The 21,123-nt window shown below is 53.5% G+C and overlaps 1 protein-coding gene across 1 annotated transcript in view; it reads left to right on the top strand.

Moving 5' to 3' along the window:
• Window positions 1-21,123, top strand: part of DCDC2C (doublecortin domain containing 2C) — a 112,450-nt gene that overhangs the window by 26,566 nt on the left and 64,761 nt on the right. Inside the window, exons 3-6 of the mRNA XM_021087908.1 lie at window positions 601-677; window positions 6,230-6,358; window positions 12,476-12,613; window positions 15,231-15,273. Coding sequence (XP_020943567.1) covers window positions 601-677; window positions 6,230-6,358; window positions 12,476-12,613; window positions 15,231-15,273 — 387 coding nt within the window. The remainder of the gene's footprint in view (window positions 1-600; window positions 678-6,229; window positions 6,359-12,475; window positions 12,614-15,230; window positions 15,274-21,123) is intronic.

The raw sequence follows: 21,123 nt of genomic DNA, 5'->3' as shown, positions 1-21,123 counted from the left end.
GGGCACAGTACTTGGCACAGGTGTCTCTCCATCAGTGCAGTGAGAAGCCCTCCGCTCACCCATGGGTCTCCATGGAAACGAGGCACCTGACGGGGAGAGGGGCCCCCAGGGCAGGTTTCCAGACGCTTTCCTGCCTGGGCACAATGTACTTGGCACCATGGATATGGAGCTCAACTTGAGTGGGGCCCCGGAGAGGCTCAGCCCTCAGGTTGGGGTCACAGGAGAGGGAGGCGAAGGCTCAGAACCCCACGCAGGTGCTCCCGCCCGCTGGCCAGGATGCTCCAGCCCAAGCCTCACGGCTGGATTAGAAGCCAGGTCCTCTGTGCTCTGGGCTGGGCCTCAGGGTGGCCCGCACTCTCACCCACCCCGCCAACCCTCACTGGGCCCCTCCGTGCGTGACCTCTCCCCCCCGGGGAACTCACGGCCCTGCAGCCAGTGGTCTGCACGCCCGGGCTGGAATCCTGCCCAGCGCGGAGCCCAGCTTCCCCCGAGCCCCCGTCTTCCCTCGTGTTCTCTCAGCGATGCTATGTGTACTCTGGGTATTTAGCGCCGGCTTGTTCGCTGAACTGAATTCTGAGAATTCTTTTTTTCTTTTTTCAGGTCAAGCCCGTGGTACATTGTGACATCAGTGTGCCTTCCAGGTGGCAAACGTCCCGTCGGCTATCCCGACCAATAAAGTGAGTACAGCCGGTGGGGGAGACCAGATGGTAGCCCCCTGCCCCCCTCCTCCCTGCTTCCCTGGCCCCTCCCCCTCCTCTCTGCCACTCTTTTCCCCCTCCTCCCCCCACCTCCTCGCGATGGCTCATCCTTCCACCTGGGGGAAGATTCTGTAAGATTCGGCCCTTCGCGTGATACAGGTTCTCTTGAATCCTGATTCTGGAAAAGCAATCCGACTGCCTTGCTGCAGTTTCCAGTTCATGTGGGGGTGGAAGCGCCACTTAGCCTTAGCTTTTTATCTATTTTGGGGTAAGCTAGTCACTGCAGCTGCTGGATGATGGGAAAGGTAAAAGTTATGCTCCCACCGTGAGCTCTTACTGCCAGAGGCCTCTGGGGTGACACATCCTGGTCGAGTGTGGCCACAGGACCAGCTGCTCCAGGAAGCGGCCGACAGAGATGGGTGCAGAGGTGCCAGTGGACTCTGTCTGGGTTAATCACAGCCCCTTCGTGGGCCAGCCTGCCTCGTATTGGGTTTTAGAATGAGAACTCGGAGTTCCCATCGTGGCGCAGTGGTTAATGAATCTGACTAGGAACTATGAGGTTGTGGGTTCGATCCCTGGCCTTGCTCAGTGGGTTAAGGATCCAGCGTTGCTGTAAGCTGTGGAACGTTGCTGTGGCTCTGGCTACGATGGCTACAGCTCCGATTCAACCCCTAGCCTGGGAACCTCCATATGCCACGGGAAGCGGCCCTAGAAAAGGCAAAAAGACAAAAAAAAAAAAAAAAAGGATGAGAACTCACTTGGAGTTTCCACTGTGGCTCGTCACCTTGTCTCTGTGAGGGTGTGGGTTTGATCCCTGGCCCCCCATTAGCGGGTTAAGCATCCAGTGTTGCTGCAAGCTGCAGCATAGGTGGCAGATGCAGCTCAGATCTGGCACAGGCTGACAGCTGCAGCTCCGATTCTACCCCTAGCCTGGGACCTTCCATATGCTGCGGGTATGGCCCTAAAAAGACAAACAAACAAACAAACAAACGAAAAAGAGAAAGAAAATAAAAGAAAAAGAGAGCACTCCCTCGACTCAGACAAAACATTGGTTCAAGTCCAGCCTCTTACTCTGGGGCTTTGGGACCTGGCCACGCGTCCTCTCTCTGAGTGGCATCGGTTTGCAGGGTCCTGGTGCCTCTCAGGGGCGGGAGTTCTCCAGACGGCAGCCGTCCCCCCCAATCCTTCTTACAGTGTGGTGTTTTGAGGGTTTGGGGAGGCCCCACATGGCACCTTCCTTCTCACTGGTTCTGCTCCCATGGATGGCGTTTCAGTGCGTTTCCAGCGTGGTGGCCCCAGGGCCGGGGGCCCGCAGCCGGCCAGTCCCAGCCTCGGTTAGCAGCGTCGTCCTTGGTGCCCCGCTGACCAGCTGGGGGCGCAGGAGGCTGGGAGCCACCTCAGACCCCGCAGAGCCCCTGCCGGGGAGGCCCAAGGACGGAGCCAACATGACCCGTTCATCAGCTAAGCTGCTCCTGTCACTCACCTTCTAGACTTTCACCGTCGTTTCCTCAGAATATTCCCTTCAGCTCCGGCAGGGGCGCCACCTGCACGTCGAGGGCTCTTCTGCTGCGCCGTTTGTCCATCTGAGAGCGGTTTTGAAATGATGGGAGACACCGCATCTCTAAATTTGGGAAGGACGTCTTTTTCTGAAGAATGGGTGGAGGTCCCAGGGAACTTTATTGGCTGATGGGTCCTTCCTAGCAAGGACACCTACCCCTAGAGACGCATATATATATATGTATATATATATATACACACATATATATATATATTTTATTTTTGGCATGATGCAAGAACATCAGTGATTCTCACTTATTTTGACAGACTTTTTTCTACTGTAAACCAGTTTCTTTTAAGACCTATACTCCTCGCCTTCCTTTGGTGTGCTTGAAATTCCACTAGATGGACCCAAATAACCATCCAAACGCAGGGCCTTTTCTACCAAGGAGAGACCTGATCATGTTTGCTTGGAGACCTTGTAACTCAAACGCACCCAGGAAATGGTCACGACGCTTCCAGGGTTTGCAGTGCTCGAGGGAGAAGCATGTTTTGGCCCTTGGAAGTGGGGAGCCAAGGTGGGGGCGCTGAGGGTGAGCTCTGCAGCAGCTGGATGGGGGGGGACGCCCCTGCCTGTCCGGGTCTCCTCAGAGCTCAGAGGGTGGAGACCACGTCCAGGCCAGGTGGCCAGCTTGGAGGTGGAGGCTCAGGCCTGTGTCGGTTCTGTCACGAACGGAGCTGTGCACAGGCTAAGCGCTGAGTGATGCAGCCATCAGCATCATCATTACGTCACCTGGACTCCTTTCCTAGATCCAGGGGCTAACTCCTTCTTTGAAAAATTTTAAAGATTTCTTATTTAAAAATTGTAAATATCTGGAGTTCCCGCTGTGGCTCAGCAGTAACAAATCTGACTAGTATCCATGAAGACGCAGATTTGATTCCTGGCCTTGCTCAGGGGATTAAGCATCCGGCATTGCTGTGAGCTATGGTGTAGGTTGAAGATGTGGCTCAGATCTGGCGTTGCTGTGGCTGTGGTGCAGGCCGGCAGCTGCAGCTCCGATTGGATCCCTGGCCTGGGAACTTCCATATGCTGTGTGTATGGCCCTAAAAAGACAAAAAAATTTGTAAATATCCTTCTTAAAAGGTTTAAAATATTATTTATTAAAAATGAATGAGCACATTAGGAGGTATATCAGCAAAGCTGTTTCATGCCTTTCGCTAGTCTTACTTCAAAGTTATTTAAAAAAAATAAACTATTTTTTATGGCCTAAGTAACTTATGCACATGGTAAATAAGTCATTTTTTAAAAGGTATATGTTACAGAGTTCCTTTGTGGTACAGGGGGGTTAAGGATCTGGCAATGTCACTGCAGCAGCCCAGGTCACTGCTGTAGCCCTGGGAACTTCAGCATGCCGTGGTCACAGCCAAAAAAAAAAAAAAAAGAAAAAGAAAAAGAAAAGAAAGCATACATTGAAAGTAAGTCTTCTGCCCACTTTATATCCCCAGAGGTGACTGTTAAAAGTTTCTGGCTCTGCCTATTCAAGGGTTTAGAGGGGTATATATATGCTGCATACACGGCTGAGTATCTTCCTTTTCATCCTACTGCAGAATTTACCCTGGTTTCTTTTAAAATATGTATTTATTTGTTTAATTTTATGGAAGTATAGTTGATTTATAATGCTGTGAATTTCTGCTGTACAGCAAGAGTGATTCAGTTACTCACATATATATACCTTCGTGTACATATTCTACTCCGTGATGCTTTATCCCAGGGTGTCGTGTGCAGTTCCGCGCGCTCTGCAGCAGGACCTCGCTTATCCATTCTGTACATGAGACCGTGAACGATTGGAGAGAGAATACGCCTTCCGTGTGCGCAAACAGATGAGCGCTTTGAAAAACGGCCGTGTGGTGCTGCAGAGCCGAACGCGCCAGAGTCTAATCTGGCGGCGATGGGCTTTTAGCGTGTGTGCGGGAGCTCCCGCCCGTCCATCACCCTCCGTCGCCGACTGTCCAGGGAAACCGCTTTTGGGTGTTTCTGCTGGCGGTGTTCATCCGCGTCCCTGGATGGTCAGGTGGAAGATGGGCTGTTTGATGCTTGAACAGCACAGACAGAATCCGGCAGAGCAAAGGTTTTTTCCTCTCAGCCATTCTCCAGCTCAACCAGCCAACTGCTGGAGAGGCGTTAGGTCCATCACTCCCTCCAAGCTTGCAGCTTCCTAAGTTACACAACGGGATTAGCATTTATTGTTCGCAGTTGAAAAAACCCTTCCAGGTGATGTCAGAGCGTGTTCTGCCCATATTCTCTTCTGGGAGTTTGACAGGGTCTTGTCGTACGTTTAAGTCTTGAAGCCATTTTTGCTATGATATCGCTTATATCTGGAATCTAATATATGGCACAAATAAACTTTTCCACAGAAAAGAAACGCACGGATGTGGAGAACAGACTTGTGGTTGCCGGGGGCGGGGGAGGGAGTCTGGGGTTTGTAGATGCAAACTATTGCCTTTGGAGTGGATAAGCAATGAGATCCTGCTGCATCGCTCTGGGAACCATATCTAGTCACATGATGGAACATGATGGAGGATAATGTGAGAAAAAGAAGAAATATATATATAAGTGTGTGTGTGTGTGTGTGTGTGTGTGTGTGTGAGTGAGACTGGGTCTCTTGGCTGTACAGCAGAAAATTGACAGAACACTCTAAACCAACTATAATGGAAAAAATAAAAATCATTAAAAAATCCTTGTAGGTCGTTTCCCTCATATTTACATGCTTATTAGAAAAAGGGGAAATCTAGAAATGTGTTAAGAATAAAATAGAAACCACTCTTCTCTCACTCCTCAGAGACAAGCCCTGTTCACCCGAGGAATGTGATCTTGGCTCTATAGCTGCTCTTGCGCTTTTTTTTGTTTTTTTCAGCATTAATTGTATTTGACCATTTCCCCCCAAAGGCAAATTCTGAGTAAACAGTTTTAAATAGCCGCATTGTTTATTATTGCATGGCTGTGCTATAGTTTATTTAACCATCCTCTGCACTGGACCTTTAGGTTGTTTTTCTATTTTTGTTTTGATAAATACAGGTGTACTTTGTTTCACTGAGCTCTGCTTTGTTGTGCTTCACAGATACTGCTTTTCTTTTTCTTTCTTTCTTTTTTTTGTTTTTAACTAATCGAAGATTTCTGGCTACCCTCTGCTGTCAGATGATGGTTAGCAACTTTTTAGCAATAAAGTATCTTTTAAATTAAGGTCTGCACATTGTTTTTATAGACATACTGCTGTCGCATCCTCAGTAGACTATGGTGTGGTATAACATGACTTCATGCACTGGGAAGCCCCACTGAGTGAGGCCAGGGATCGAACCCGAAACCTCATAGTTCCTAGTTGGATTCGTTAACCACTGAGCCATGCTGGGAACTCCAAACTTTATCTTTTTTTTTTTTTTTTTTTTTTAGGGCTGCACTGAGGCATATGGAGGTTCCCAGGCTAGGGGTCAAACCCAAGCTGTAGCCATCGGCTTACACCACAGCTCACGGCAACACTGCCAGATCCATAACCCACTGAGCGAGGCCAGGGATCGAACCTGCATTCTAGGGATGCTAGTCAGATTTGTTTCCACGGAGCCACGATGGGAACCCCATCAGCTGTTTTTATCCTCTTTCCAAAGGACTGCACCTTATTTCCTTTGGGATATTCTCTCGGCTCCATGGAGGGGACAATGGCTGCTATTTTAACGGCAAAAATTCCCTGTTTTCCAAATGGACACAGTTTTCTTCCATGATATCCTGTGTCATGGAGGCACATTTTAAAAAGAATAGAGTTAATTCTATTCATCTGGGCCTCTTCTGTCCTATGAGGCTGTGTCCCCAGCGTTCCTGTTCTGTCCCCGTCTCCTGCGGATGGCGGACCCTCCTCTGAGGGCTGCTCAGGGCTCCAGGTGCCTTTCACAGTTGGTCCTGAAATGATATATCTTTCTTGAATTTCCAGTGTTTCCCCCCAAAGTGTGAGGCACTAACATAGCTTTCTCTTTTATTCTTACAGTGTTTTCACAAATGGGAGATTATTTTTCCCACCTGTCAAGATTATTATTCCCAGATTCTGCCTGACGGACTGGAATTGCGTGCTGGCCGTGATTGGAGAGAAGGTCTTTCCTCTGGGAGGCGTCCGAAAGTAAGGCCCCGCCTGGCCCTGGGGACCCCGGTCCCAGGGGCTGGCTTGGTGCTTTTCCGGGAGAATTCCTTGCCGGGACCCGTGGGTCCCAGGGGCTGGCTTGGTGCTTCTCCGTGAGAATTCCTTGCCGGGACCCGTGGGGTCTAAGACGATGCATCGTGACCTGGAATTTTAAGTCTTTAGGCAGACGAGATTTCCGCTGTCTTTGGGCCAGACGTATTTTTAATGGGTTCTTTCATTCATTCATTCAGCAAAGTTTATTGAGCACCTGCCTCTCGCTGGGTGTGGTGAGTACAGCTGTCAAGGCAGACGTGCCCCTATCCCCTTGCCCACGGGTCCCCCCGCCCCCTGTGCCCCTGCAACAGTGAACGTTCAATGCGATGCTCCAGCGATGTAAGGACGCCTTGTGGGCAGCAGGAGTCCGGCATCTGTGGGGGAACCGGCCTCTGAGCAGACTTGTCCTAACAGTGGGAGCTAAGGCCTGGGACCACTGGGCAGTGGGTGTGGTGGTTGGGAGCTGGGCCTGCCCTGGCCCCCTCGGGGACGTGCGTCGCTTCCCGAGGCCTCTTTCCTCATGTGGACGGTCGGAAGTGGTAACAGAACCTGCTCCCAGGAGTCCTGATGTGGCTGTGGTCCTGGCGGAGCGCTCGGTGAGACCTGAGCGGGAGGCGGGCTAGCGATTGTGGTCAAGGAGCCTGGCGTTTGCGGCAAATTCTATCCGGTTCCATGTCCACAAGTGAGTGTCACCGTGAGGTGGCAACAGCTGTTGGGACCCAGACCGTGAGCGTCCCTCAGGCTGCAATCCTGCAGTCACTTGGCCGCTGGGTCCCGTGTACGTGGGCGGATGCTTGCAGTGGCGGTCACAGCGGGGGACTGGAGGTTGGGGGTGAGAGGCAGGGTGGCCACGGGGGACAAGATGCTGAGCAGATGGAAGCGGCTGGGTTGGAGGATGGGTGCTCACAGGCGGTCTCCTGTGGGTGGACGGGGGTGGGGGTCAGCGTCCGGGGGGGACAGGAGGGTTGTCGCCGTGTTGGGGGCCCTGCCAGCCCAGACCCAGGACTGGCAGTGGGACCCGCTGCAGGGCTGGGGTGTCCCAGGATCCCCGGCAGCCTGGGGCGGGGGATGGGCGGGGGAGGGACTGGTCCACTGCCGAGGTTGGGAGGGATGGCGGGCGGCTCTCTGGGTACGCAGGGGCGAAGCCGAAGTGGGTGGAGGGAGAGGTGGCTGTGCCAGTGAACCCAGGGGCAGCCCGCTGGTCTTAGACCTCAGGCCGGGCGGTCAGAGGATGGAGGGGGCAGCGATGGGGGGTGGCAAGGCTGCGGGGCTGCAGCAGGAGAGCTGAGGGCCTGGTGGTGGGGACATGCTGGGCTGACGAGAAGGCCCAGAGTCTTGCCGGGGGAGTGGGCTGGGGACGCGGGAGACACAGAGAATCTTTCAGGCCAGGGAGTCAGGAGATGCGTACGACGCTGAAGGGTTACTAGAAGGGTCGTTTTTGCGGAAGTGATGAGCCAGCTGTGGGCTCTGGGCTGGAAGAACACATTTACTTTTTTTTTTTTTTTGGCACGCAGAAGCTCCCAGGCCAGGGATTGAACCTGTGCCCCAGCAGGGACCCAAGCCACAGCAGTGACAATTCCGAGTCCTTAACCACTAGGCCACCGGGGAACTCCCACTTTTATTCCTTTTTCACTTTTTTGGTGAACTGATTCTCTGAGGGGTAAATTAAAATATAGAAGATAGATTTACAGTCAAGTTGTGATACCAACAATGAAAACGGACGTGTTCCTGCTACGACGTAACTGTCAGGACGTTTACCGCAGTGGGATGGAGCTTGGCCTATCGCGGCTGGTGAAAAATGGTGAATCAAATGTTCCAGAAGGCAGCGGTTTATATAATCAGTACCAGAAATGCCCAAGTGACTCCAGAATGCAATGAGAAATATTAGCGTTTTGTCCTTAAAGAAATAGAGACGATTTGTGTGGAGCAGATAGACTTGTGCCTATTTTTTGGAAGAAGCCGGAAACAGCCGCGGAGTTAATCATAAGCGCTGCATCTAAGACTGTGAGTATCAGCAGCGGTGAGAGTGAGAGACAGTCCTGGGAGAGGAGCACAAAGCAAGGAAATAGGGTAGTTGGAGGGAAAACAAACATTAGATCAATACGCTTATTTCTTCTTTCCCCCGGGCTTAAATTAGTTCTCTATGGCTGAGTTCAGAAAAAGCGCAGAGCTTGGAAATAAAAGACATGCTTTGAAAGTGCAGATGATAAGCTTGAAAGAGGGATACAGTGTGCACATTATAGTTTTTATTTTTTATTTTATTTTATTTTATTTTTTGCTTTTAAGGGCCGCACCTGCGGCAAATGGAGGATCCCAGGCCAGGTGGTTGAATTGGAGCTGCAGCCACTGGCCTACACCACAGCCGCAGCCACGCGGGATCCGAGCTGTGTCTGCGACCTACACCACAGCTCATGCCTTAACCCCCTGAGCCAGGCCAGGGATCAAACCCGCATCCTCCTGGATCCTCGGTGGGTTCGTTAACTGATGAGCCATGAAGGGAACTCCACATTCTAGTTTTTTAAATTCAAGGTACGTGTTACCTTTGAATGGAACCTACAGAGAATGTTCAGCACACGCTTGAAAAGTCACTTGCGTTTATTGGCGTTTCTCCCTCTTTAGATAATGTTCACGTGGTTCGGCGGAGGTTTTTCTATTAGACCTTGGCCTTGTGTCGGATGGACACTTTGCCACATGCACCGTGGTATTAAAATTAGTTGGCTTAGTGGATAGTTTTGAATTTTCTTTGCGGGGAAGTCCTTAAGTAGGATCGCGCATGGGTCTGTGTGACTGATTACGGCTGATCTCGGTGTTAGAAAAACATGCTTTTCGCAGATGTGGGTTGTGTGCCGGTCACGTGGTAGGCTCCGGACTGAGCCCAGCCTGCTCCGCTCCCCCCTGAGGCCTGTGGCCCCTGCAGAACTGAGAGTCATCCCAGTGGACCGTGACCTGCCTGGAGCCCCATCCAGGGCCGCGCTCAGGAGAGGGGTTCGCCCTGAGGCTGGGGGAGTGTGTAGAGGCGGGGGGTGGGCTGGGTCTGGGAGGAGGTGCTGGCCCACCCCTAAAGGGGGCACCCCCAGATTTGTACGCCGGTGCCTCTCTGGTCTCCCCTGGTCCAGCCCTGGTGGGGAAACGCAGTTGTGGAAATGCCTGGATGTGAGGGTTGGCCAGATGCCGTCCAAGAAGGGAAGGTGTTGGCGTGGGGAGGAAATTGAGCAAGAAGGAGAGCGAGCTGCCCAAGGGCTCGCAGCCCCGGGCTGCTTCCTTGCCACCTGCCGGAGGAGAGGGTGGGGAGCGTCCTGGGAGGCTGTGTCTGAGACTCCGAGATACAACTATTTCCGGTCTCAATTTTCATTGAATCCGAGTTTGTTGGGCACCTGCGTCAGACCTAAGGCTCTTCTGTCTGCTTCCTTAGCATCTGTGGACTCTCCCAGCTGGAGGCCTCCCCTCTTTCTTTCCGGCTGTGGCGTTCATCTTCATTATTTCTGGGTCTGCATCTTCCTTTCCATGCCTTTTTAACTTATTTCGGGGATTCTTATTACCTGGAGGTTGGCACGTCTCTCTCTCTTTTTTTTTTTTTCTTAGCTTTTCTTCTCACTGTTCTGTTGTCTTTCTCTGGGGGAGTTCCTCTATTCCTTTTATTTTTTTTATCTTTTCGGGGCCGCACCCGTGGCATATGAAGATTCCCAAGCTAGGAGTCTACACCACAGCCACAGCAACGCGGGATCTGAACCTTGTCTGCGACCTACACCACAGCTCACAGCAACGCCGGATCCTTAACCCACTGAGCGAGGCCAGGGATCAAACCTGTGTCCTCAGGGATGCTGGTCGAATTTATTTCTGCTGCGCCACGGCGGGAACTCTGAGTGCCTCGGTTTTATCTTCCAAATAGTACTTTGTACCTTTTCTTTCCCCCGTTGCTTCTTTGATAACATTTTCCATCTTCACGTTAAGTTCCATGTTTCTGTCAAGCACTTGCGCGTCCAGTGGGATCCCGCCCCCACCCCCGCCCTGACCCCCCAGCGCTTTCCGTGCCCCCCCGCGCCCGGGCTCTGGGGGGGAGGCTGTCCTTAAGGCTGCAGCAGTCAGCCCCTCGCATCCCCCCCACTGCCTCCCTGGGCCCCTTGCCGCCGCTGGGGGGCGTCTGTACTTGCACTTGTTCCTGGGGACACTGTGCCCGCTGTGAGCCCTGGGTGGGTAGGGGACAGGTGCTGACTGTCCTGAGGTGACGGCGGGAGACGGGAATTCCGAGCCCTGTGTCCCGCTCCCTGAGACACACCACGGCTGTCTGCGTCTCACGTTGTCCTGCTTGTCCTCAGGGCTGATCCAAGGCTGAGTCACAGGAGCAGCACTTGTTAGAAATGGATGCTCTGGCCTCAGCGAGACTCCGGGTCAGGACCTCTGGGGCTGGGGCCCATCAGCCTGTGCCTGGGCGAGCCTCCCGGGTGGTCCCTGTGCTGAGGTGGGGGTGCTCGATGGAGGAAGGGGTGAGTCCTGTTCCGGGAGCCCTGCATCCTTCCCGCCCACCTGTTCCGGGATCGCATCCTTCCCGGCCACCCCCCTCCTGGGCTCCCTGCTGTCGCCCACCCGCAGGCGCCCATCCGCAATCCTCTGACTCCCCTTTACGTCCCCTCCCCCAGCCCACTGTTGCTAAATTGCAGCGCCTCCCGCATCTCCATGGGAGTCTGCACTTTACTCTAAATGGATGGTAACGCCACCTAGGATTCCAGGCTTTGGGATTCGGTATTCAAGTTCTGGGTCTGTGTTTCATTTCATCTTTTGGTGACAGTCAACCCCACGTTCTGGCTTCTTGCAAGAGGCCCTGCTGCTGCCCCAAGAGCTTCATCCCAGCTTCACATGAAGAACTCCTACCCGCCCTGCAAACCCCACCGCACATTCTCCCAGCTTAGTGAACCCTACAATTATTGCCTGTCATCTTGCTTCTCTTAGGAGGCTGGCACTTTGCCCTTCTCTGATCCTATTTGTCTTTATAGGTTTTCCTATACTTCTTGACTTGGGGGAAACACTGACTTTTCTTTTCCTTTTTTTTCTTTTCTCTTCCTTCCTTCCTTCCAGGGCTGAACTGATGGCATATGGAAGTTCCTGGGCCAGAGATTGAATCTGAGCTACAGCTGCGACCTATGCCACAGCTGCAGCAATGCTGGATCCTTTAACCTACTGTGCCAGGCCTGGGATTGAATCCATGCCTCTGAAGTGACCTGAACCACCGCAGTTGGGTTCTTAACCCACTGCACCACAGTGGGAACTCCAAGCTCTGACTTTCTTGTTTGTATTTTTTATCCAAGGCATTACCTACTTTGTGGTCTGTTGCATAACAGATACTCAACATTGATTGAATTGAATAGTTTCTTAAATAAATGAATTAGTGGGAGTTCCTGTCGTGGTGCAGCGGAAATGAATCCAACTAGTATCCACGAGGACGCAGGTTTGATGCCTGGCCTTGCTCAGTGGGTCAGCGATCTGGTGTTACCCGGAGCTGTGGTGAAGGTTGCAGAAGTGGCTGTGGCTGTGGTGTAGGCTGGCAGCTGTAGCTCTGATTCAACCCCTAGCCAGGGCACCTCCATATGCCGAGGGTGCGGCCCTAAAAAGCAAAATAAAATAAATAAATAAATTAGCGAATTAATACTCTACAAAGCAGAGTGCAGAATAAAATGTAGACAAATATTAGTCTTTTGGTGCTTATGAAAGGACATATTATTTGCTGATAAATGCCGGTTTGTTTTCCAAGTATTGTTATACGATACGAGCCAATTTGCATTAATTTTAGCTGTTATTCGTTCAAATTAATTGAACCCCAACCAACAGCTTCAAATGTTCTCCAGGGCCTCTGAGCACTTGTACAGAATTAAAAACGCACTTTAATTAAAAAGTCTAAACACGGAAAGCGAGCCCAATCGCGGCGGAGCGGCCCCGCAGGGCTCCATCCGCCTGTGGGGTCACGTGCGCTCCTCACGGGGGCGGGGTTCCCCCGCGCCCCCCTGCACCGGTCCCGCGGGTGCACGGGCCCCGCCCTGACGGCTCTGCATCCTCTTCCTTTCTCCGCAGGTTGTTCACGATGAACGGGCATCTGCTGGAAGACTCCAAGGAGCTGCAAGACAACCATTTCTACGTGGCCGTGGGGCTGGAGACCTTCAAGCGCTGTCCTTACTGGAAGTCCCCGAGGGTGCCCAGCGCAGTGCGACAGTGAGTGTGCTTCTCCTCCCTTGCCTCCCTGCGGGGCGAACCGGCCTCCCCCCAAGTTACTTCTGTGCTGAAACGTCATCCTCTCGGTTTACGCGCGGTACAGTCTCGAATTTTCCAAGTTCTAGGCGCGGAGGAATCACTGCTGTCTGATAGATTCACAAGGATGTGAAATTGTAGGTGACCCCTGTCTTTCCCTGGGGTCCCTGGGGTCGGGAGGTCAGGGCCTGGGTATGCAGGGGGCGCTGGCCCCCGCCACGGTCGAGGCGGCCCCGCTCCATCCAGCAAGGTTCTGTTTTCTTAGACGGGAAGATAGGGCGTGAGCCGGGCCCTCCCCCGAGAGCTCGGCAGTGGTGTTCTGGTCGCCCCTGGCCTGGCTGACGGCTCACCTCGTGTGTGCGTCTGTGCTCCCTGGGGACCGCTAGGAGGAGGGTGGGGAGCGGGGACCCCGCTCCTGTCACGGGAGAGAAAGAGACGTGCCCTCGGCCCGTGCTTGCATCTGGAATAGGGCCGGCAGCGGGCGCCCCCCCCCCCCCGGGTTAAGGGGATGCTCTCTGTGGGCTCAGGCCTCAGGGTGCCCCGGGGCTCACGCTGCAGCAGAATAGCCCAGCGTTTGAGCTCTGGCTTGTGTCCCGTGTCCTTGAGGTCCCGGCGAGGTGGTCTGGATGGGTTGCCAGGGCAGAATTCCCCTGAATTTCCGTGGGCCACCCGCCTTGTTCCCCCGGTGGCATTTGTAGGTAAAGCCTCAGTGTTCCCGCCCCCCTCTCTGCAGGCCTGGGGGGTCCCAGTGCCTTCCCCGTCTCCTGTCGTTCTGGCCAGACGCAGAAAGCTCTCTGGGAGTCTGGGGTCCTGGGCCGCAGCCCCTGATGAGCCCCTGCGTGTCTGACACTGGGTGTCGGGGCTGGACCAGGCTCAGCTGACCTGCGGGCCTGAACGTCAGAGGTACGGACTGATCCAGCGTCTCAGTTCTGGTCCCAAATGGAAGTGCCAGGTGTGTGCCTGGGGGATGGCAGGCGGTCCCCAGATGTGTTCTGCGGGAGACAGATCTCCAGATGCAGGGGACTGGGCCCTCCCCGCTCCGGCACTTGGGGCGTGCGCACCTGTTCACACGCGCCCAGGGCTTCCTCAGGAGACTGTCCACGTGGTTTTTAAGGCGGGCACCACGCGGCGCTCCTGATGTCCAGGTCTTGCTGAGACAGCAGCTTCCGTCCATGGGATTCGCATCCTTGGCTGCTTAGACCCCATGCGGTGTTCGAGGGCTTGTTAGGGAACCAGTCTCTCTGTCGTGCTTCTGGGCCAGGTTTTTATGGTCACTGTGTTGAGAACACGAGGTGTCCGTTGTCCCCTTGCTGTGTGCGGGGCCGGCAGGTGGTCCCAGCCTTGCGGGTGGTGGCCTCCCCCCTCCCCCATCAGGTCCCTGCTGCAGCTCCAGTGCCTGTGGGGCACTTGAGATCCCACCGTGGGGACAGTGTCTGTGGTGGACCTCGTGTCTCTTTTGGCTGCAGTGTTCGGGTTTTACCTTAGGGCTTCCCCGCCCTGTTGATGCCGGTGACCCCCCAGCAGTGTGAGGCTCAGGCCGCGGTTAGGTCGGGGTCCTGCCCGCGTGTCTGACGAGTATGGATATTTCCTGATTTTATCGGCTTCTTTCTTCGTTGCTGGTGACCCTGACCGCAGGCGTTGGAGGTTGGTGGGCTGGTGGACTGAGCTCGATGGTTCTCTCTGCTCCACGTCTCCTGCGCCCCGCAGAAGTCCCCCTGCCTTCTAGTGCCTTGTGTCTCCTGTCCGTGTCGAACCCTGACCTGAGTCTTTTGGTTGTTTAAGCATCTTCCTCCTCCCAGAGAGGTTGGGCCTGGGGTAACAGGAGTCCGCAGAGTCGGTGAGAGGCTGAAGTCCAGGAAGTGGACCCTGGAGGTGCCCGTGTGCTGGGGACACGCCTGGCGGGACCTTTCCAGATGCGCACAGAGGCAGCCCTGGAGAGGAGGTGTGAGAGGCAGCCTGGGTGTCCTCAGGGCTGTCAGGTGCAGAGGGAGCGGGGCAGGGAGCCAAGAGCTCTGCGGTGGGTTAGAGAGCGGGTGGACTGGGTGTGGGATGGGACCGTAGTTCTGCTGATGGGCTGGGGCGTTGGCGAAACACACCTGCCTGGAGCCTGGGCTCCTTACAGCCCGAGGGGAGCAGCAGGGCTTGTTCTGCGTGTCACCGTGGGGCGGGCAAGTGCAGACACCACGTGTTTGCAAACGTGATTCATCAACTGTCAAAGACTAAAAAATGCTCAGGTTCTCCTCCACCCGTGTGGGATCATCTAAAAGCCTGAGGACAGAGGGTGCCTGTAACTGCACAGCCCTTGGGGCAGGACCGCCCCCCCGCGCCCCCCTCCCCCACCCCGGGAGAAGCCATGGGGTTTGCAGAGACCGCCAGGAAGGAAAGTGGACGGATGTTCTTTGTCCCTTGTCCCCTGAGCCTGGATGCTGCTGTCGATGTGACTTGTGTCCTCTGAGGGGGCGGGGGTCAGCCCCTTCCTCGGGTCAGTGCCTCCTGAGGCCAAGGCAGCGTCTACATTTTTGTTCAGATGTTTTAGGCTGGGATGTAAAGATTTCAAGCTGGACTATCTTTTGTTTTTCAGAAAGTACTCAGATATGGAGAAATATTCACGAAGAAAGAAAAAAGTAAGTAGTTTCTGAGGGCCGCTGGCCGCTGTGGTTGACTCTGGTGTCCTGGACACCAACAAAAAAAGGAGCAGGGAGCTCCTGTCGTGGTGCAGCGGAAATGAATCCGACTAGTATCCATGAGGATGCGGGTTCGATCCCTGGCCTTGCTCAGTGGGTTCAGGATCTGGTGTTGCTGTGGCTGTGGTGTAGGCCGGCAGCTATAGTTCCGATTCAGCCCTTAGCCTGGGAACTTCCATAGGCTGCGTGTGCGGCCCCCAAAAGCAAAAAACAAAACAACCACAACAAAAAGGACGGAAGCAGGCGATCAGGTGCATCCTTGGAGCTCAGAGTCGGGGCCCAGGGGGCACAGCGCGTGCAGAGATAAAAGAGACAAGGTTTAGGGGCAGGAAGGAGCAAAAGTGAACCAAGCTCGGCCCGGGGGGATCTGGGAGGAGATTTCAGGCCCATGTGCCAGCTGGAGGAAGAAGGCACAGGAATGTGTGTGTGCACGCGTGTGCTCATTTACACACACAATTCGATATTGCAACACAAAGCTCCAGACGAGGGAGGCGGGTGGAAGCTGCATCTTGGCGGCTCAGACAGGCCCTTTCACCTGCGATGTGCACACACCCCAAACCAGCCTCGGAAATCGGGGCCTTGGTGGCTCAGAAGCGTGAATGTTTGCTCAACCAAGAGTCCAGCGCCGACTGTTTTCTCCCCAGTCCCGGCCTCCAGAGCCTACTGGCCCCAGGCCTCTCTGGTGGATGCACCCATTCTTTTCCAATATCTGCACCCTCCCCCTCCCCCCAGGCCCTGGGGTTGGCTTTTGTCCTGTTGCAGCTCAGATTTCGCATCCGCCCCTTTGTTACCTGCCTGCAAGGAGCTGTGGCTTCTTACCTCACTGGCCTTCGCCTGGCGGAGGCCCAGCCTGGAGCCCAGCCCTCGGCTCAGCGTTCCGACGTGTCACCGCTGACCCACCCTCTTCACCTCGGATTCCTGGCCACAATCCTTGGCCCACCCGCCTGTGCCGAAAAAGCCTTCCTGCTAAAAACATGCTTTTCTGAATCGTTTTGCTCAATGGGGTTAGGGATTTTCAAACGGCTGTTTATACGTGAGACTGGCCTAGCATCCCTCTGTCGCCAGTTGTCTGATTTTCGGTGTCAGGGTTTCTCTGAATTGACTTCTTTGCTGTAGTCGCTTCTCAGGTCGAATGGTCACCTTACTTATTTCCAGTTTTCTTTAAGGGTTGCGTTGACTATGAGGTGTTCATTGAATGCATGAGCAGGTATCATCGAGACTCAAAAAGGACGGACGAGGAGTTCCCGTTGTGGCTCAGCAGGTTGAGAACTCGACTAGTGTCCATGAGGTTGCGGGTTCGATCCTTGGCCCTGCTCAGTGGGTTAAGGATCCGGCGTTGCCATGAGCTGGTGTAGGTCGCAGACGCAGCTCGGATCTGCCGTTGCTGTGGCTGGGGTGTAGGCCGGCTGATGCAGCTCCGATTTGACCCCTAGCCTGGGAACTTCCATATGCCGCGGGTGCAGCCCTAAGAAGACAAAACCGAACAAAAATCAGTTCTGGCAACACAGGGCTGCCTCTCAGTGGGGACATGGCCTTGTAGCACATGGGGGGCTGCCATGGACTTGGTCACTGTCACATTCTAAAGGTGTCAAGATGTGCAGAGTAGCAGCTCTCTGTAAGACCGAGGGCTGAGTTTTAAATCTGCAGGTTTTTTAAAAACATGCCCACAGCACAAGACTCTTCAGGAACAGATTATAGCCATGCGCAGAGCTTCTGACCCACAGACTGGCAGACTTGAAGGGGGCATCCGTTGATTCATCCAGTGACCCAGGAAACCTTTATGTGCTGAAAACAGAGATGAGCTGGGTGTGAGTTTGTGCCCATGGAGAAGGCAGACATGCCAATGAGCAGGACGCGGGGATCCTGGTTGGGCCCCACTGCGATGTCATGCCGGATCCCACCAGCACCCCTCACACACATCTCACCTGCACACAATTCCGATAGGGCGGCAGGCCCTCTGCTAGTAAACCACCCAACTTCTGGACGCACCTGTGCCTCTCCATCGGCAGTGCCCGCGGCGGGCTGGAAGGTGGACAGGGACGGTCACAGGGGCGGGCAGGGCAAGTGAAACACTTACATTCACAGGGATCCTGACCTCAGCAAGGGGGTGACTGCTCCCAGTCACTGCTAGTGATGGGCGAAATGTTCAGACCAAACAAAGAGCAAGAAGAGAGGAGAGAGGCTGGTGCTGAGGCAGCTGCAGTGCCCTGGGGTGGCAGGTGGGCAGCCTTTGGGTGGGAGCTGCTGGGTGGCCCTGGTCCTCTGATGGGCACTCCCCATCTTTGCGGCTCTGAAACAGGGGTACACCTCATGCTGCCGGCAACTTGGCTGTCATGCTGCGGTTTGTTGTCACGGTGAACTTGGCCGCACCTGTTCACTTTCCCGTCTCTTTGGTTGAGGGGTGCGTGGCCAGGCTACGCACGGTGAGTTTAACTGCTGTGTCAGTGTCTTCAGAGTGATTTTTCTGGTGATTCAGAATTGAAATGAAAAGTTATTCTAGATGCGGAAAAGCAGAAAGACAGAACAGCGAGACGTGAATTTGTTGTCAGTGGGGCGTATTCCCCTTCCATTCCTTTATGTTTGCAAAGCAACAGCCAATTCTTTGATGGAGCCAGGAGAAGGAGTTGCCCACGCTCTCAGCTTCCATAACCTGGTACTGAATAAAGAGCCATCCCCGAACCTAGGGGCTGAAACAACGATTTCTTATTTCTGTGGATTCCGTGGGCTGGCTGGCTGGGTCTTGGGCCGGTTCCACTGCGTTACTCGCCGGGCTGCATTGAATGGGAGGGTGTGCTGGGCTGGGTCGTCCAAGCTGGCCGTGTGCCCGCGTCTGGAAGCTGGTGCTGGCTGTCATCCCGAGGGGGCTGTGTGGCCAGGGGGCAGCCCGCCTCCCGGTCCGCGTTTCCTCCCCGAGATCAGTGCAGGATTGCCTCCCGCACTCCAGGCAGCAGAGCGAAGGTGCCGAGCACTGGAAGGGAATTCCTGGGCCAGTGCGGGCGCCGTGAGCCCCAGGACATGCAAGAGCACAGATGCCCTTTTTTTCCTTCTTTTTTTTTCAATTTAAGTTTCAGGTATACAGCAAAGTGAAGCAGTCATACGTACACATGATCCATCCTTTTTTTTCCCATGTAGGTTATTATAAACCATCGAGTAGATTTTTTGTGCTTTACAGTATGTTCTCGACAATCATCTGGTTTATACAGTCGTGAAGACGTGTTTTCCCACCGTCAGTCCCTCCCCACCATCAGCATAGATGTTTTGACGCCGAGGCAAAAATAGTTCAAAAGAGCCACAGGCAGGAGGGAAAGTCTTGGAAAGACGCAAGTCGCTCATTTCTGTGATAAATATCTGCTGGTAAATATCTGTCTAAATAGTTCCAAACAGCTTTTTCAGGAAGCAGAAAAAAAGAAGGTTTAGGTTGTAAGGAAGCAGCGTGACGTGGCTCACGGGGCAGCTTGGTGTCTTTATTAGTGACACAGGAAGTTCCCTTGTGTCCTAGGATTCTCGGATCTTCCTTTGGCTCTGCGGAGGCTTCTTGCCCTTATTGGAGGGCTGAGGCTCTCCAGCGTCCAGCAGCTGCGCTGTGTAAATCGTTGCACACGTAGATGGTATCTTGGATGTCTTCGTGGGAGAAGGTGAGCGCCACATCCTGCTCCTCCTCCCCCTCAACCCCCGAGATCCTGGGATCTTGATTCAGTGAGATGGGAGGGAGAGCTCTGGGAGGGACAGAGGCAGGACCAGGCGGCTGTGGGATGTGAGGTGGTGGGAGAAGCCAGGGGTGCCTCCCAGTTTCTGGGGGGAACGCTGGCAGGTCAGGAGCCGAGGCCTGGGCCGTGGGAAAGGATGAGAAGGGCTTGGCGTTGGTGTGTGTGTGGGAAGTTGCTTTGCTCTAGATCAGCACGCTCACCGGGGAGAGGGAAGGGAAGACGTGGGAGACGGTGTCCTATGGAAAAGTTTGTCAGTGTCACACAGAACTCCGTATAATGTGTGGCAGAGGACGCGTCTGCTGCCCCCTCGTCTGGGGTTATCCTTGTGGATTCTTTCATGAGTAAGACGATGACTCTTCTTTGGATCGAATTGGATGTGTAGGAAGTGGGTGACATCTTTTCTATGTTTCAAGATAACAAACATTTTTAAAACAAAGTAAACTTATTCCTCCCACCCAGGGTAAGCCCAGGGCTTCGGGAGCAAGCATTCTTTTTTTAATTTTTTGTTTGGAGTATAGTTGGTTCACAGTTTTTCGCCAGTTTCTGCTGTAAGCCAGGTGACCCAGTCGTACGTGTATATCCATTCATTTGCTCGTACTGTCTTCCGTCATCGTCTCTCCAGGAGACTGGATAGAGTTCTCTGTGCTGTAGCAGGACGTCATTGCCCATCCATCCCCAATGCAAGAGTTGGCATCTACTAACCCCAAACTCCCCGTCCATCCCCGTCCCTCCCGCTAGCAACCACAGTCTATTCTCCGTGTCTGTGGGTTTGTTTAGGTTCATTTGTGCTGTATTTTAGATTCCACATATAAGTCATGTCACACAATGTTGTCTGTCTCTTTCTGACTTACTTCACTTAGTATGACAATCTCTAGTTGCATCCATGTTGCTGCAAAAGGCATTGTTTTGCTCTTTATCATGGCTGAGTAGTATTCCATTTTGTATATGTACCAAAATATCCATTCATCTGCCGATGGGCATTGAGGTGAAGAACAAGCCTTCTGGACTCAGACGCGCTGGGTGGAACCCTGTGCTGAGCAGCCGTGTGCGCTGGGTGGAACCCTGTGCTGAGCAGCTGTGTGACGCGATGCCACCGACCTCTCAGGGTCTCCATCAGTGAACGCTGGTCCGCTTTTACTTCCTGCTTTTCCTGTCATCACACTTCCTTCCAATGGCATGAGTTTCTATTTCAGGCTAATAGAAATATCCTAACAGAGTATTTAAAAAAAATCGAAGAGCAAGTCTATTTGCTTCTTACATCTTGATTCACATTTAGAACGGAATGAAAGATTTTGTCTTAACGTAGCAGAACTTCAAACTGCACTGTTAAAAAGTCCCCATTACCAGGAAGATGGTAAAGAAACCACATCTGTGCATTTTCACTGTTTGGCGCCCTTGAACTGTACTTGGGACACTGGCTGTCTTCTTGGATTGGCTCAGCTCACTTATGGCTGGATTCACACATTTGAACGCTGGAAAATACGTTGTTAGGAGCCTGCCAAGGCCTTAAGTGGTCCGGTTAACTCGGGCCATGACTCTTTGGGTCCAATGTAAGTGATTGAATGCAGCTACTCTTACTCTGCGACATCAAATTTAGCTTAATGGCAGCTGCATTGCCTGTGCTGTTACCTTCCAAAGGAGTGAGGCCAACTCAGTGAATACTTAACATTGCACTCATCTATTTAAATGAATATTTTAGGAGAAAGCCTCTGTAAAATATCAGTATATGCACTTCTGTCACATCTGCGATCAGATGTTGCCGTTTTATGCCTACTTCTCTCTCGGACGTAAAGCGCAGATGTTGGCGGCAAACAGCACTGAGCTGAGATGGCGGCGCAGGCACACCAAGTACACCAGATGTGTGTGGGGGTCTGACACCTGTGCTGTGATGTCTGGGTCTAAACCGAGAAGTTCAGTGTGAGATAAACGCTTGGAACTGACGTCTGCAGGCTGATGGCGGCAAGTTGACAAACATCTCAGCACCGCATACTTCCAGCGTCCTGGAGGTGCATCAGCCCGGTTTGAATGTCAGCAGATCTTCTCCATCAGTGATGCTCAAAGCAGGAACTGGTTTGTTGTTGGA

This window comes from Sus scrofa, chromosome 3 (genome assembly GCF_000003025.6).
Source record: "Sus scrofa isolate TJ Tabasco breed Duroc chromosome 3, Sscrofa11.1, whole genome shotgun sequence".
Lineage (NCBI taxonomy): Eukaryota > Metazoa > Chordata > Mammalia > Artiodactyla > Suidae > Sus > Sus scrofa.
This window is presented reverse-complemented; position numbering and strand designations above follow the sequence as displayed.